This window comes from Penicillium vulpinum (genome assembly GCF_028829585.1).
Source record: "Penicillium vulpinum strain IBT 29486 chromosome Unknown utg000003l_segment0_segment0, whole genome shotgun sequence".
Taxonomy (NCBI): Eukaryota; Fungi; Ascomycota; class Eurotiomycetes; order Eurotiales; family Aspergillaceae; genus Penicillium; species Penicillium vulpinum.
Genome location: NW_026643243.1, coordinates 4,238,710 through 4,253,003, shown reverse-complemented (window position 1 = coordinate 4,253,003; position 14,294 = coordinate 4,238,710). Strand labels below are relative to the sequence as shown.

Sequence of the window (14,294 nt, the reverse complement as noted above, 5' to 3'; positions counted from 1 at the left end):
CCGCTTGTGTCGGGACGAGCTGTGGATATATCTTGATTTCCCCCCGATTTGGGTCTGCTTTTTATCTTTCGCCATCTAATTGACTGGCTGAATGGAGTTAGTGATACTACGAAGGAATTTCTTACATGATAGTGAATGCAATCATACATTTTAAAATATTTCTTTTTTAGTAATTTAACAATTAATTCTGCTCGGAGTAGACTAGGTGGATATAGCTCGGCTGGGAGGTCATAGGATAATTACTGCGGCTCGAGCCTTCTGCCAGGGCCTCTACGGAGGAGATATTGAATGACCCTTGGTTTAGGGATATGTCATAGAACGTGACATCAAACCTGACATGCTTGTCAACTATACTAGAGCTTTACTCAATAACACGCATGTCTGTGCCACCATCGTCACTCATCTTCCAGTGGTCAGCCAACACCCTAACCTTGATTGGATAGTCAAGATCAAGAGCGAATAGATCGCTCCAATCCAGCTCTTGCTTCGGAAGCGGACTGTCAAGTTCAAGGGCGAATCGACTAAAGAGCGTCGCGAGAGCCATCTGTATCTCAAGATACGCGAGACTTTTGCAAGTTAGTAACGACAGTCGAAAGCCAGAAAATAACTGGTCCTGCTCACTGGATCCCGGGACACATGCGATTTCCGGCACTGAAGGATATAAGAGCTCTTTCCAGCTCAAGAGTGTTCTCGCCTAGCCATCGCTCGGGCTTGAAGACGTTCGGCTCTGGGAATAATGCCGGATCTCGGTGGATGGTGTATGGCATTATCGAGACAATTGTCTATGCGATGGTCAGATCTTCTATGTTATAAATATGTTCCACAGTCATATTTAAGAATGTCCTTACACCACCCGGTATGAACTTCCCCTTATAGGATTCGCCCTGTGGCGGGACAACGCGTGGCAGTCTACCTGGGACTGGGGGATACATGCGCAGAGTTTCTTTGATAACGGCCGCCTGGGAACTCGTACTCGTTAGCTATTAGCTGCTTGCAATACGCTGAAGGGGCGTTGGTGATTTGTACTAGATAAGGCAGTTTCCGAACTCGTTGTGAATCAAGCTCGTCTCGGATGAAAGGCGTTGCGTCTCGTGTCTCGGAGTACACCTGACGTTGAATCTCCGGGGATGCGAGGATGTGATACAGCGCGACTGTCATGGTAATTGACACTGTGTCTACTCCTGCGGCAACAAGGTTCAGGCCATGGTTCAACATATCAGTTTGGCTGATGTGAACTGATTCTTGTCCCTGGGATGGTGTCATCAGTAGATCGAAGAATGTGGCGTTGTGGGGGGTTTTGAGAGAAGTGGAGTTTGCTTTACTCCGTTGAATGGCTTTTTTGGCTTGTCGCATGCACAACTATCTCAGATAAATTCAGCAACTGTATGTATCTCCAGAGGAGGATTTGAATCGTACCTCTATCAGACCCGCAAATCCTGGAAGCGAGATCTTGACAAAAACGTTCGGCATCTTCATTACAATGCTAGAGAGATATGGGATATGAATCACTAGTCGAAGACTTAGCCATTGTTTCGTCTTAGAAAGCTGCTGTGAACATACAGTACCATATCTGGCCGATCATGAAGTCGATTCCGTGCCAGAGCTTTTGCGCATACTCGGGTCTGTTGACCAGGTTCATGTTCTCTCCGAAATAGTGTGTAGAGAGGACATCTCCCTAGAACCCAACATTTGTTATGACATTGGTAACCCACAGGATGTAGGAATGCATACTGCGATCGCACGGAAGAAACTCTGAGCATCAAACTTTTCTGAAACCAAGTCGCAGGCACGTGTGATTGTTTCCTGAATATCTCCAGCCATTTGATTAATAGCCTGTTGGCTAAAAAGCGGATTCACTCGACGGCGCAGAATGCGATGTTTATGCGGGTCGCATATAGTTCCTATTGCCTCCGGGACGCCCATTTTTTCATAGAATTTTGGGTCTTTGAGGTAATCTGAGTTGATCTTTAAGATTCTGTGGTGATTGGATTAGAGTGAGATGATTGTAGAATGAATTAGTTGCGTCTGGAACCTACTTGTAGTGAAACTCGAGGTCGTTGATATGGAGTTGATTCGGCGCGATACGAATTACGTTGGAGTTTGAAGAGATACATAGTCAGTCGATATACTCTGATTTCTCGTGTCAAAACTACCTACTATATTTCCGATGTAGCTCATTTACCGATCGAGGGAATTCGCCATGGCGGATTATGTCCTGCCATGCCTGCCACAGGCTCGAGATTCCAGCAAATGGTGGACCTGGGAATTGACTGAGGGGATGGAACCAGTGCCGGTATACGATGACAGTGAGGAGAGCCCCGACCGATAGGCTGGTAACGAGTTGGATTGGATTGGAGGGGAAAAGGTCTCCAATTTCTGAAAGCATCGTGCGTAAGATTATTAGTGAGATTCAAGTTATTGGAGGTCAAAAAATAAATGCAAAACAGCGATGACGGTCTATTTAAGCAACAAAATGGCCGCGGAGGTGCGCATCACATGTCTATTGGATGCAGGACTGGGTCATGGTCCAGATGGCTGATAGATCTACGGCTTATTGCCCATATTTAGTTAGATCGTGGTGACCTGAGCGATGAACCACTACATAGATGGGCCAATAATTATAGCTTTGTCTATTAAGAGATTCAAGATCAGTTAGGTTCTAGAAACTTAGGTGTTTTTATCCAATCATGAGTATCTCAGTCAATATATTATACGGTTTGCAGGTTTTCATACGGACGCATCACCCTTGGGCTCTTCAGATGTCGTTGACAATTCTGGGCTAAGATATCTGTCTTCTGCAAGAAGTTATATAGATTAGTGTCTTGAAATGAGACAAGAGCAAATCCGCCCAGGTCGCTGAATGGGATGTCTTCGATATCCGAATAGGAACTGGACATGAATAGAAAATTTGGAGATAGGATGGGAAGTACAGAGTCGATGGATGAGGCGGAAGGGGCGGGGTAATGAGCTCGGTCAAATATACAGCAATGAGATTTATCATAGAGTTGAACTGTTCGAGTATGGGAGACTAGAATATACATATACGTACGGAGCAGTTAAAGAATGTTTGATGTTAGATCATTGTTCATACTTTGCTGGTATTCTGCATTCAAGCAACCACGATAATACATCTATGACTTATTTTGAATGTTTTTTTTTATTACTTGAAATTTATCAGTGCTACTTGTTATAGATCGGTCAATGTTTCTTGGTATTGAGTTTTGGAGAAAAGAAGTCCCAGAAAATCATACAATGGTACTAATGGTCTCGCGTTTCTTTTTGAAGTGATGGGTTTCTCGTCAATATTGGACCACATTCTGGGGCGATTTGGCTCGACCAAGTATCATCGGCAGATGTTTTTGTATATGCCTGGTCGATCCCAAGGTCGTGACAACGCAACGACACTATCAAACCAACTCACGACCGACTCCTCGCCGAGCAGGGGAGGAGATATTTCTCAACTTGGGCAGCGTAGTCCCAGTATTTCGCAAAAACATATTATATAGTCATCGAAAACAGACTAAGATAGGATCCCCCCCGAAAATTCAGTAAAACAGCATGAAACACATGGGGATAAAATAAACTCACTTGCTTCAAGCCCCGACCATTCAACTTGTGCGGACGACGATAGTCCTTTTCAAAATTGTCAAAACCGGTGATCGAGTCGCTAATCACCTCAGTGACAAGTAAACGTGGGTACCGCTCCATGATGAATTCAGCGGCATAGCTAGTAACCAATTTACTGCTATAGGCAGCTTCTTCGTTCAATCAGAAAAGGCGGGCCTGATTTAAGTAGGCGAGGAGCCCTTAGAAACGTCTCTCAATTCAAAGGGGAACCCAGAATAGGCGAGATAACATGCCGTTAGTACTGATACAACATAGGAATAACATGGGCTATATACCTGGTTGCAGGTGCGGTGAGTCTTGAAACACACATCACAGCTCCTCGATTTGTTAATATTGGCGAGGGAGTGGAACAGAACGGTTGATTCAACTCTGAGCCCACCACTCATGGTTAGATACACAGAGACATTCCATGCATCAGGACAAATTGGGCAAATAGACGCGCCATTTGTTTGCATGCGTGCTTAACTCCCGTTGTTCAACTGTCGGTGCAATTTTGATTGTTCTGATGCTGTCGGCAAGGCAAAATTTCATATTTTTCTCAAGCTTCGACCGTGGCTGCCACGTGGTTGAAATATCTCGTCCCGAGATCTGGCTTTATGGGAGCTTGGAAGTTTCATTTCGTAGCAGTTCGGAGGTTAGGACTGGAACAGCAATGGTCGGAATCCGGAAACAATAGAGGCAGTTGGAAACGTAGGTCCTTTAGTGTTTCGGGAAGGCCAAGCTAGGTATTGGTTTCAGCTTTTCTTCCAGCGTGGTCGTGATAAGAGAGTTCACACTCTGTCGTAGTCTAGCTGTTGGTTGTGGCAGGTACTCGGCTTGTTCTTCCAAGCTGTGGGAGACAAGGAGTCGTCGGTAAAGGCTCTGCAAAATCCTCAAAGGTCCCTTTAAATATTGACCAATTCTCTTCGACGCAGGGGAATGAGTTGCAATGTCCCATCATGGAGATTTTGAATACCTCATGGCCACGGTGTGTGATGACCCCTAGCTTGGTGAAGTCGGCAAGGTGGATGCACCACATTGATTTATTGATAGAACCAGGCTCCAATACGATCGAAGTCGACTAGAAAGCGATTTCCTTGACCGATAGCATTCATGCATTTTGTAGCCATATACACTCCTTTTTGTGACACGGCTTGGTTTTGCTCGGAGGAAGCACCCGTTCTCCGTGATTATCAAACCAATATTCGATGCACAGGGGAATGGCGGCCATGATCGCGAAATCTAAGCTCAGCTCGATAGAGGCGGGGGTGGGTTTGTGGGGGGGGGGGGGGTAGTCCCCGGTGGGACGCGCTTCGAGCTTGATCTCGACTTGCTCCTAATGCTCTTGGTCAGTTTTATTCTCTCAGGTTTTTGATATGGCTATCCAACCATCTTTTGGAAGTCTTAGAGATGGTATGGCCTGAAGTCTACAAAACAAAATTTGGCTTAGCAGGTCATGACGTACCATAATGCACCCAATGAAGTACCTCATCGCAAATTAAATTCCTTCCTTAATTCACAATTCCTCCCATCGATCCTGAAAATATGATCAATCCTCAAATTTGTTGCCGCAAAGGTATCGTGAACTCGAGTGATTTGAGGGCAACGCTCTCCCTATCTCGTTGGATAAGTAGACCTAAGAGAGCTTCGGTTAGTTAGGCCAGAAATTATCCACTAGCATCATCGAATAAATGGAAGTGGTCTTTGAAGTGTATGAATGCCCTCACTATATAAAAGTAGCCACAGAGGTGGGGAAAGAATTCGGATACCAGTAGTGTCAGAGAAGCAAACGCACTTGAAGGTGTGAAGAAGAACTCGATATAAAGCGTATTCCATTGTTAATTATATATTAAGAGATGATTAAATTGTTAGAGGATGTCTACAGAGACATCCAGATGCATGGTGTAATGTAAGTGTTGGATTGGAGAGTTGTAGAAGCTATCAATGTACGTTCTAACCTAGGAATTTGACACAACTAAATACTTCCAAGACATAGAAGTTAACGTAAATACCCTTGTAAGAAATGAGTCGTACAGTAAAACGCAAGTTTGTTTGACTCTTATTGGATTGGGCATGGATTCCTTACTCAGATCGTACCTCACCTTTTATACTACACAAGTTGACCACCTTGTGGTCCCTTCCTATCCAAATAGTACCCTAGATCTCATAAATATACAAAAACGAAAAAAGAATAACATATAACAGTGAGGATTCGCTGGTGGCCGCCCACTTAACTACTAACTCACCAGCGTGTGGCTTATGTGCGGTCAATAGTTCGGTGGGTGCCGCCCGGGTGAGAAATGGGTGAGCGCCGCTTTAAGGCCGGGGGTTTCAACTTTAGATGTTCGGAAGAAGCTGACTGTCCCCTGAAGTTGTCAAATAACAAGAAAACAGAACGACCACGGTCGTTCCAATATGAAATTGGAATATCCAGTTTCTTCACAGCTGTCAACTAGAATCAACTACGGGAAGACTTGGTGAATAGATGATGAGTTCAAGCTGTAGAAAAGACTTGGCGGGCTCCGCCTCTGACTTCGGTCGACGGGTGCCTGCAGGAAGTGCAGGGTCCACCCGTGGACCCCAGGTGGACCCCCTGGACGGTCAGCTTACATGATCATATGGCCTGCACTTTCTCGGTTTATAGCACTTGCCCAAGGGTTCCAACATTTGAAGGTTTCCCTCCAGTCATCAGTGGATCTTGGGGTCGGATCTTTCCATCCTTCGGCATCTCTACTCCTAGGCAATCACACTACCATTGCCAATTTTTCACGTCCTGATCTTGGGTTTCCTGAAATACTTTAGCCCTGCGTGGATTCTTTTCGCCTTTTCTTTCACGTCCTCGCTGAGCATCGTCTTTTAATTTCCCCTACTTCTGTCGATAACTGTAAGCCTCTCGGCTCAGTGTCCCAGAACGTTTTTTTGTCGTTCCAACGATTATTCCATCTCCCAAAACATGGAACCAGCCCAGACGCAGTTGGCTAGAGCTACTCCAGCTCTAAACCAGAATAGAGGAACATTGAACCCATCAATCCATTCCGACCGTCTGTCAGTCGCCTATATGTCTCTATGGAGTACATTCCAAACGGACGCTTGCCGAGTGTTCCAACAAGCTGACATAGCCCATGAAGTTCCACTGAACGATGAGACGGAACTTTACACAGTCGGTAATGAGCTTGGTTTAACGGGGAGGTTTGTCCGCAATGTCTGTGACCCAGTTATCAAAGCACTCGAATTGGTGCCAGGCATGGCGTCAATCCGATTTGCTGATATTCAGGCAATCTCCACCACACAAATGACTGTCCCAGACGTATGTTTGGGGCTGGTTGCGACCAACCTTAGGACTGGTAACGTTCATCTGGTTGGAGAAATGAAAACACCCTGGTCCATCTCGGACGAAGATCTTCATATCAACCGGCCCGAATCATCTTTTCGTCTCGAGCCACTGATAGGTATGCCTGCCCAGCATTCTCTCACTTTCACGTCAAGTTCGCTGACTCTTGGCCCTTTGTTAGGACAACTTGTTGCTCAGATGCGCACATGTTCAACTCGGGTTGGATTTCTGTCCACCTACGACTCCACCGTTTTTGTCAAACGAGAAGCCGACTCTTCTTTTCTCCTTTCGTCGCCTATTTGGTGTGGCGCTACACGGCCTTCCCTTCGCCAGTTACTTGCTGGTTTCTGCTTAATGGCCGTGTCGGAGCCAGAGTACGTTGAAAGCGAGAGATTTGAGCCAAGAAACGTAAGTATTGATTTGGGCAACTGTCTGGGATATAGAAAAGCTGCTAATATACTGAGAAGCTACGAGGCCCTCCTCCTTCCCGGGTCTCCGGCCGTCTACTTGATATTTCAGCTTACTACTCCCCGTCGATGGCGAACCAAGAAGAGACTATCACATCGAATAGTGTGATTATCAACGCTGGCGGACCTACCCCTGGAGTCGTTAACTGCCTTCAGCTGTTATCAGAACCAGCAGTTCAAAACAAGGCGACCTGGCTAGCAACTATGGGTGGATCAACGGTGATACTCAAGTGTTGGGGACCTCAATACGATGAGCTGTGAGTCAGATTACTTCAATAGCTCGCTATTGGAATTACTAATTTGTTACGTTTAGATTTGAAGCGGAGGCGGAAGTTTACAACCGCATTTGGGCCCAGCAGCCGGCCGAACGTCGCACCTTCGCCAAGTGGATCTCCAGGGGGGAAATTGTTTGCTCAACTATATTCCCATCAGGCTATGTTCTTGTTCTAGAGCAGAGAGCCGGAATGCGGCTTGACCGACTCTGGCATGATCTATCCGAGGGTGAACGGGCTTACATTCAGTCCGACTGCCTTAATGGTATCCATACTTTGCGACAAGTGGGCTTCCGACTTGATGATCCTGGACAGCACAATATTCTCTATGACAGAGATAGTCGTGTGGTAACTCTTCTTGACTTCGAAAGTGCGCAACTATTAGAAAGTCACACCGACATCTCAACATATTATGAGATGCGCATCATATTTCGCTCCGCCCTTCTGTTAGGACGTCCATCTGGAGATTAGGCCGAAAGTTACGGAGGTGCTGAGCATTACGGAATTGCTCCTGGTTACAAACTCTTTCAAGGTTACGTGGTCGACGAGGGGCTCGGCAGATCCTTCACCTCAATCAGATTGCGTTGATGGTTCTTTGCGTTGATGGTTCGTTCGGTTGTATCGATAGGACGATAATTGCTTCTTTCAAGACAGAAACCAATTAAACTGAATGCATTTTCTAGATCCAGTCGAGAATCCAGCATTACGGTGACCGACTAGAAGGTATTGGAATGTAACTCTTCAATCAAGTAAGACCAATTGAACAAACATACCATAGAGTCATTGTCCAGTCTAACAGACTATAACGTTCTAGAGTCTGTTGCAACTACATACACCGGACAATCCGCTTTGCTTACATTCTCGCAATAATGATAAACGAAATCTTTGACCAGGTCAGCCAATAAGCAGTTCAGCACAAGAAATAGCACAATATACCCACCTATATATCCTAGTCCTTCCGCAACTCCTTTATCAGTCCGATGGGTCCAGTTAGAGGATGATGAGGCTGCTCTACAGGCGACAATAGATCCGGCCTCCAAATAGGCGGCCTAGTCGATATTTCTCATGGCATTAAAGTTTTCGATTTCCGTTATATTCACTAGCCCTGGAGTGTTAAGTCTTAACATCATATACTTAAATCTTTTGGTCGCAGGATGTACCGCCTCTCCACATTCTCAATACTCCTGTTTTTACAACCTCTCTTTCTTCTCTCCTTCAACCCATACCCAATTTATACCGATATTATACCGATATTATACCGTCTTTTTACCATGTCTTCAGAACATCCAAAGGCAAGGTATATTGAGAGTATATTTTGATGTCCAGAGTCATCAAGTCCAAGTGCTTTTTCCTCATACTCCAGGAAGAATGTTATGTCCCAAGATCTGCGGGAGGGACCTGATTCTCTCATCTGCGGCGATCCGCAGAGCCTTGAGGGCCTTCATTTCTTCAATAGACGATTGCAGCAGTTTTTTCAGTCCCTCCTGGGAAGATACTACGCAATCTTGAGCCCCGTCAGCATGTTTTAACGATAGGTGGTTCCCAACCTCAAATCTCTTTCTAGACTTACCGCTTCCCACCTAATCTTTCGCCAGAGACTCTAAGGCCATAGTCGGTTCTAGCAGGCGTTAAGTCAAATATATCATCTTCACGATACCATCGCCCTTCTCTGGCTCTTAGACCGCAGGGAACCATACCCCAGAGGGTAGGGCCTTTTCTGAGTAGCGATTGTTAACTAAAGTTATTCGACCATGTCCTCGAACCAATCCTTTGTATTCCCTATATGCGCGCGGGTCGATAGTTACAGATAATACCAATTTGTCTGTCCCTGTCCTTGTCCCTAAGTTTGTTCATAAATTCGTGGTAAAGATCGTGGTCTATTAGATGATTCTGGTCGGCTGTGGCCTCCCGGCGGGCTGGTCATGAGTCAATCACGCAGCATATATGTTTTTTTCTCCTGACAGTGGCCAATATAAAAACTTGATTGTCGCTGGTTCCTTGGCCAAGACCGGCCCCTCTTTTGCTCTTTGCCCCCAGACGGACACCATTTCCTCATTCCTAACGGCTCCAACACAATGAGGTCGGGCTATATCAGTGTTGACTACAAGATCCAGCGTTCCTACCTCTTTGCGATGGTCGCCAATGTCGGCTCCGGCGGCGTCAGTCGCACCCTCTCCGTGGCCTACCGCCAGCACCCTGAGAAATACAACGCAAGAGGATCAGGGACACGAGTGGAGCACATGGCGGCCGACACCCTCGCGCTGATCGCGATTCTCTCAGATCCTGCCAACCGCGCCCCGCTTGAGGCGGAGAAGGCGATCGCGGAGGACTGGTATCGTCGCTCTCACGAGCCTCCTGTTAATGAACGGCCCAGTGTGCCTGATCGCCCGCAGCCCCTTTATGTGCCTCCGAGCAAGCGTCGGTTGCGCGTGGAACCACTGCCAGCACTGCCATGGCGGGATGAGGCAGTCCGCACGTTTCCCTTCACTGCGACGTGCTTACTACTGGCGTTGCTACGGGGCGACCACAGATACTGGACCCGCATCGGCGACGTCCAGTTCCAGCCGCTGTCGACGGTATTCCGGGGCGACTGCAAAGAGTATGGCCTCATCGTGCTAGATATCTCTGATCTAAATAGCGGTGTTAAGTATGGCATTGCGGCGTTCAACATGCGCTACATGGCCCAGCTTTCGTGGCACAGCGACACGGGGGGCTGGGATCCTGTCGAAGACCCTCCACCAGCCCAGGAGCCGGATGTGGTCCTGGACCTTCCGCGTCCCCGAGAGCTGCTATCGATCTTTCAGTGGATAGGGGAGTATTACCACTGGTCGGATCTGAAGTCGCTACACATTGTCGAACAACTGGAGCTGAGGCCGCAGGCGGATGCGACCTCCTTGGATTGTACGTTCCTCAGGGGAATCCGCACGATGCTACCTGTGCTAACGGGGAAACGATAGATATCTGGCCATCAGAGTTAGTCCCGCCAGAGGTGGTTCCTCCTGGTCCGTCTCTTTCTAGACGGGTTCTCTCGAGCATCCGGAACTGTCAGTGACTCCGTCCCATCCATCGCATCTGCTAATCGCCCTATCAGACATTCGACCTCCTAAGTCTACCGTCAAGCCGCCAGACTATATGGTCGGCTACACTATAACAGACGACCGGCCGCCTGATACAAAAGAGGCGTCAACACCATCCTCCAGCAGGACCACACTGACTGAGCCCCCACCACTAGTCCCAGCAGAGATCGACCGTGTGATTGACGATCTGCTCGATCTCACCCAGGAACCCACCCGCGGACCCCTCCAGAAGAGAGAAAAGCCTGTGGTCAACATTCAACTTATTTCCCAGTTCCGTTGGAGACTGCAGCAGAGACTTGAAGACGAACCCTACAGGCTTGGTCCATTTATGTTCTCCAGCCAGGTCCTGCGTGTTGCATATGCGGCGTGTCAGCAACTTAACTGGGTGGTATTTAACCTATCATCTCATATCATTACCGCCGCTATAAGATCAGATGAGCTTCGGGCTGTGTCTGTACTGAGTATCTGTGTTGACCAGCCCCGATTCGCAGAGTCGGGCTTCGGTGATCTTGCAGCAGCCCTGGCGCAGTCGACATCCCTTAAACAAATCTGCCTTGTACATCGGCCGGACCATATGAACGACGATATATCAGCTCGTTTCCACTCGCATATACTAAAACAATGTGAGAGTGACTCCAACCACACCATAAAGTCGAAAACCATCTATTCGACCTCCGCTTTCCTAGCTGGTCTACGCAGTCGCGAATATCTTCCTTCGTCCCTGACGATTAGTCCCAGTCACACATCCTTCACTCCTACGGTCTTTTCTACGATACGCCTCTTCATGTTTGACAGCACGAACGGTTCTAGCACTGGATATACGAGCTACTACTGTATGGAAAATACCATGTTAACCGCGGGGGATTTCGCCATCCGATTCCTCGGATACCTCCGAGCCCTGGGCCCAGAAATACAACCTGACAAGGCGATCTTACGATTCGCCTATAATTGGGGGCTGTGGTTGTTCCCTCCTATCCGTGACGGGAGCCCCCACAGTCCACCCCGGTCCATTAAAACGGCATCATCAGCGGCAGATGAATTGGGCGTACGTCCCATTCCCCTGGGCTTCTTCGACCCCGAGCCGGATCTCAACAGTCCCTGCAGTGTCCGGCTGGGAGAGATCCCACGCGGGGGTTGGGTGGTTCTTGTAAATCGACGAGATCCTAAAAGTGAATGGGGCGAGGACAAGCCCTTCCTACAATACTCTTTCGTGCGCATTCATGGCGCCCCCGTCGAGATGACACCCGAGGAAGGGGAACAGCAACTCCATCAACAACATGAAGAACAACAACAGCAAAACCAACAAAAAGAAGAAGAAGAACCCCTAAGCTCCCTTCAAGTAGTTGGCGGGCTGACCGACTTCCTACGGATCACCATGCCAGACACGGACATATCCACATGGGAGACACGGCTGGAGGTGGTCGAGAGCGATATATCTACCGCTTCATTCGAGACAACTCCGTCCAGCGTGTCGTCATCGACTCACGCGTCTGTGAATACGTGGGTCCGACGGCTCATGGAACGGAGCCAACAGGAGGAGGAAACGGACGAGCACGACGAAGTCGTGGAGCAACAGCGACTAGAGCAGGAGCTCTTGGAGGCACAAATCGGGGTGGAAGAGGTCGAGACGGAAGAACCCTGCAGCAAGGTCCGCGTTATGGCGGAGAGCTTGGCCCTTGCTTTGCTCGGCCGGTTACGGTGATTTAATGACCGACTATCCCTTTTAAGCTCCATCCTAATGTTGCCGAGTTGGAATCTTCCGGTTATTTCCCAAGAAAGCGTTGCGGACGTGTAAACGTGTAAGAACTGTAAATCTAAGTCCGGGAGGATGTCTCGGTCTTTTATACTATACGTGCAGCATATGTCTCGCGCAAAAGAACCATTTTATATTACATAGCATTGAAGCTCCCGAGGTCATTTCTTATGCATGATATAAGCCAACTCACTAGGTAGGTATGTAGATATTATTTAATTGCGATGGACTTTTCGTATAGATCTAAGTATTAAAAGTTGCAAACAAGTGAACTTTTCATATGGGTCTAATACCATGCTCAAAAGCTCTCGCACAAATTTCGAATTTCAATGACCAGCAAGTTTCCAACTCAAGCTTCCATGAGCGCCAAAAAGAAAGAAAGAAAGGATTATCGGAGTAAGCATGGCTAAATGAGCCAAGTCACACATGTTCCTCTGTAAGCGCGTTTAGCGCAGTGGCTGAATTTTACACCTTTGTTTTTTTGGTTCAGGAGGAAGAAGAGCATCAATTTGATACTCCTTGCTTATAAGGTCAGCCTTCATTGACTGGAGCAGTCTCGACAACTCGAAAGCTAGGTCAATCATGAAGGTCCCAGTATCTTCATGAAAGTGAGCAAAATAGTGACTTAGCTTATCATAGGAGGCGGCAATAAACCCAGATATTTGTTTGCGAGCAGGATTCACGTTATTATTTGACGAGAATGTGTTTCCATAGATGATCTGGATCGCGTCTGCAAGACAGCGACAAGTTGCTTTGGGAGAAGAGCTGTATTCTTTTAGACATGGCTCAAAGCAGTCCTTCATCTGCATCAAGGCAAAGCTTTGTAGATCATCAACGAGGTAATGATGGGCGAATGAATAGACTTTTGCATGCAGTACAATAGCATCCCCCGTGTAGCTTCGGATGGTAGGCGAGGATTTAGGCTCAGCATCTAGGCAAAGAGAAACAATAATGAGTAAGTTGAGAACTGATCCCTGGAGCTTTCGAACATTGGAAGCTTTTGGTAGACCTACCTTCCTCGGCATCTGATTTTGTTAATACTGACTCTGGTACGGACTCTCCATTGTTGATAGCTGACTGCCATGGGATACAATATGGCCGTTGACCGTAACAAAATCCCAGGACACAGTTAATAGTTTCTTCATCAAAACAGGACCAGTCTATTACTTTTTCTCCGGCCTTATGCCATGGCCCGGCCACCATAGCAGTCAACGCAGATATGCCCTGCCGCAAGACACCGGGATGGACATAGAAGATGGTTTTGCTTTTGCCAACAATAGCCTTCATTGGGGCATCTGCAAAAACGCTTTTCGGCTATTAGTATTGGACTGAGGCCATGGAGATGAAATGATGTCAGTATGTATGTACCTTTCAAATGGTTGCCCATTTACCGAGCCCATGATGAATGCCACACAGAGTTCTTCTCCGTTACATATCCCAGCAGTCAATTAAAAAGGCCAGCGGAATGAACAGAGCCTATGTTGAATGAAGAGGATCCATGTAGATAATAAAGAGAGAGGAAAGAATCCAAACATCACCATGAAAACTACATACATGGCAAACATAATGAACTATACAATTGATGGTACCATGGAACCCCGTGGAAAGATCATGTGTGTATAGATACCTGTATAATAGGCGTCGTTTGTCAATTTCACATTAATTTAAAGCTGTTTTGTGTATACTTTTTTTCCTTCAAAAAATATGTAACTGCACTTGAAAAGTAAATAAAAAGGAGTAGGCCAAAGGCTATTCTGTCCATCCGGCCCGTATTATTCTCAGTTGCCG

The 14,294-nt window shown here is 47.1% G+C and overlaps 5 protein-coding genes across 5 annotated transcripts; 3 read left to right on the top strand and 2 right to left on the bottom strand.

The window, feature by feature from the left end:
• Positions 1–361: 361 nt before the first annotated feature.
• On the bottom strand, positions 362–1,923 carry N7479_006666 (cytochrome P450; the record flags this gene model as incomplete). The annotated part of the gene is made up of 7 exons (XM_057254360.1): positions 362–566; positions 622–782; positions 849–959; positions 1,027–1,359; positions 1,417–1,508; positions 1,561–1,675; positions 1,732–1,923. 7 exons carry the CDS (start codon positions 1,921–1,923, stop codon positions 362–364), a joined length of 1,209 nt encoding a protein of 402 aa, XP_057108222.1.
• A 277-nt stretch (positions 1,924–2,200) lies between these two features.
• N7479_006665 (uncharacterized protein) lies at positions 2,201–2,539 on the top strand (the record flags this gene model as incomplete). Its single annotated transcript, XM_057254359.1, has 2 exons — positions 2,201–2,306; positions 2,448–2,539. The coding sequence occupies 2 exons, from the start codon at positions 2,201–2,203 to the stop codon at positions 2,537–2,539; spliced, it is 198 nt and encodes a 65-aa protein (XP_057108221.1).
• A 4,020-nt stretch (positions 2,540–6,559) lies between these two features.
• On the top strand, positions 6,560–8,147 carry N7479_006664 (uncharacterized protein; the record flags this gene model as incomplete). Its single annotated transcript, XM_057254358.1, has 4 exons — positions 6,560–7,055; positions 7,119–7,345; positions 7,405–7,661; positions 7,718–8,147. The coding sequence occupies 4 exons, from the start codon at positions 6,560–6,562 to the stop codon at positions 8,145–8,147; spliced, it is 1,410 nt and encodes a 469-aa protein (XP_057108220.1).
• A 1,604-nt stretch (positions 8,148–9,751) lies between these two features.
• N7479_006663 (uncharacterized protein) lies at positions 9,752–12,455 on the top strand (the record flags this gene model as incomplete). The annotated part of the gene is made up of 3 exons (XM_057254357.1): positions 9,752–10,577; positions 10,634–10,720; positions 10,768–12,455. The coding sequence occupies 3 exons, from the start codon at positions 9,752–9,754 to the stop codon at positions 12,453–12,455; spliced, it is 2,601 nt and encodes an 866-aa protein (XP_057108219.1).
• Positions 12,456–12,952: 497 nt separating this feature from the next.
• N7479_006662 (uncharacterized protein) lies at positions 12,953–13,906 on the bottom strand (the record flags this gene model as incomplete). Its single annotated transcript, XM_057254356.1, has 3 exons — positions 12,953–13,437; positions 13,520–13,820; positions 13,898–13,906. The coding sequence occupies 3 exons, from the start codon at positions 13,904–13,906 to the stop codon at positions 12,953–12,955; spliced, it is 795 nt and encodes a 264-aa protein (XP_057108218.1).
• Positions 13,907–14,294: the final 388 nt, after the last annotated feature.